The sequence below is a fragment of the Asparagus officinalis genome, chromosome 4, assembly GCF_001876935.1.
Source record: "Asparagus officinalis chromosome 4, Aspof.V1, whole genome shotgun sequence".
NCBI lineage: Eukaryota > Viridiplantae > Streptophyta > Magnoliopsida > Asparagales > Asparagaceae > Asparagus > Asparagus officinalis.
This window is the reverse complement of record NC_033797.1, coordinates 36468320-36470843: the sequence shown is the minus strand read 5'-3', so window position 1 is coordinate 36470843 and position 2524 is coordinate 36468320. Positions and strand designations below refer to the sequence as shown.

The window sequence follows — 2524 nt, the reverse complement described above, 5'->3', positions numbered from 1 at the left end:
TCAACACTCACAAATTCTGTACGGCTTCATATTAGAAGTTACATATTTATTTAAAGTCTGCATAATAATCAAGGTTTAATATTTTTTTTTGCTCATACACAGTTAAAATTAACCCACTAAATGTTGAGTTACTTAGATTAACCATTTGTGCTGTTTGGCAACTGTTTAAGTGAACGGTTAAGAAGCATTAGCCTCTTCTTTACCTTGTCAGACACAATTCTTTGTCAGATTGGCATACTTTATACTGTTATGGACAGGGAACCTCGCCTCCATGAGATCATCCACACTCAAGCAGATGGTGGAGAGGAGGGGGATTGCTAGGCAGCTGTTGCAAGATGAGACATCCACAGATGATGACGAGGCTCGTGTAGAGATAATTTCGAAAAAGCCCCCACCAAATTTTCTTTGCTAGCTTTTTGTAAACTATATATGATGGTCTCTTCATGCTGTTATGTTTTGGATATGATTATGTGAATAGCTCAAGAGCCAGTGATAGCTCTAAACTCATGTTACTCTTTTCGCCTAATTTTTCACATATTTGTTAATTAGTTTAAGTTTTGTTTTTGACCAAACATCTATGATTTCTATAGTAGGTGACGACAATGGTCATCTTCCTCCTCTTGGGTATGAACTGTTTAATCAATTCTACTCTTAGACTAATCACATCTGGGTTAAGTTAGTGTTACTAGTAATATTTGAACATGGCATCTCATTCTGTTTTTTTAGTTTCAAAAAAAAAAAAATCTTTGTCAGATTGATCAATAAATTACGAAGAAATGTACTCAGTTAGATACATGCTTAAATTTAGCTCTTTAATTTAAAAAATCCATTAAATAACACTATTTTTTTTTAAATCAAGTTAGATTTCAATCTCAATTGACTAGTCCCATTTACTCTCCTCCTGCCCTAATTTTAAACCATCATTTGAGCTTTGACTTATGAGTTATGAGGAGTATGTAGTACATAACTGAATATGTGCAAGGACAGTACGCAAAAGGGAGGGTACATAACATTTAGCCTGGGCCCCTGGCTCGTAAGATTGGACCCTGATGAGTCGCTCGATGCACCGCACAAGGACCCTTTTACCTCAGCTAGTCAATGCTAAAATTCACGAGAGACCTCACGTATTTTCTCTTCTTAATAATATTAATATTAATATTAATACTAGGTCATCTTGCTCTTTAGAAAGAGAAACAAAGGGCCGACATCCCTATTTGTTTGCTAATACATAGGGATTATAACCAGCCAAGCCAAATATATTACAATCCCCAAAGTAGGAATCTAATCTCAGTTTTTAAGCACAGAAGATTATAAAACATAAAACCCTGACACAAACATTTCCAATGGTGCAGATCCTATCTTAGCTTATAACCATTCTTAATATCTTTAACGAAGTAAGTTTCAAACTTGAGAGAGAGAGAGAGAGAGAGAGAGAGAGAGAGAGAGAGAGAGAGAGAGAGAGACTATACAGTGATATCTATTTTATAATTAGCACAAATATCCTCTGTATTATAGTCAGCACATATAACGTGATATTTTTTTTTCCCGTAATTCTTAATAATATGTGAAAATCATGCGGTAACTAAAGTTAGATCTTAATTTATATAGATCGACCATTTTGATGAAAGGTACTCGTAGGTCAAAAACTAACGCAAAGATCACGTTATTATTGGAGACGACAGATGCAAATGCTAATACAGTAGAAATCACAAAAACTTTTATATAATAGAAACATGTATTTACATATCAACCTTTATTTTTGTTTTGAATCACAAAGTACCAATGAATCCAATGGAGACGATCCTTTGGATTTGAGAGAGAGAAGAGAGAGAGGGAGAGAAGTGCATGTGCGGATCTGATTGCTGAATGATCTCCTCTCTAGGACTAGGACTGACTACACAACTACACCCTACGAATGACAAGACTTTATAAATTTTCTCCAATGCTGTCTATATCTAGACGATTGTACCACACATACATCAAAACATCAAATCACAGTGAATGAAAGGAAAGAAATGCACAAATGAAAGCCAACACAGTCACAGATGTCTCCTTCTCTTTTCACCCCCGAGAAGTACCTTCTCTCTCTCTCTCTCTCCCCCTTATAAAATAATACTTAACTCTTCACTTCACAGACACAGACCATACCTCTTCAATCTTTTGCCCTTCAAACTTTTTATTTTACAGAGATCAGAAACGGTACATGACTGATCCTCTCCCTTGGGCTTTGAAGCTGTCTTCTGGATCATTATATACTGTAGCATCAGCGTCAGCACCGGCACCTCCATTGATCAAGTTCTTGATCTCCTCATAACCATACTCTAATGGAGGTTGAGCCTGAGGTTGGGCCTGATGATCTCCCCAGCCAAGCCCAGCATAGAGATAGCTCTCAAACCCCAGCTGCTGCTCGTTGCCATAGCTCATATCAGAAGAGCTACAGCTCTGCTCAGCACCCCCGAAGCTTATCTGATACTGGTTATGACTACTGTTCAAAGATGAGAATGGGGCTTGGAGGAGAGAAGCA

The 2524-nt window shown here is 37.1% G+C and overlaps 1 protein-coding gene across 1 annotated transcript in view; it reads right to left on the bottom strand.

The window, feature by feature from the left end:
- LOC109838515 (transcription factor MYB36-like) overlaps positions 2191-2524 on the bottom strand; it is a 1322-nt gene continuing 988 nt past the window's right edge. Inside the window, exon 4 of the mRNA XM_020406950.1 lies at positions 2191-2485. Coding sequence (XP_020262539.1) covers positions 2191-2485 — 295 coding nt within the window. The remainder of the gene's footprint in view (positions 2486-2524) is intronic.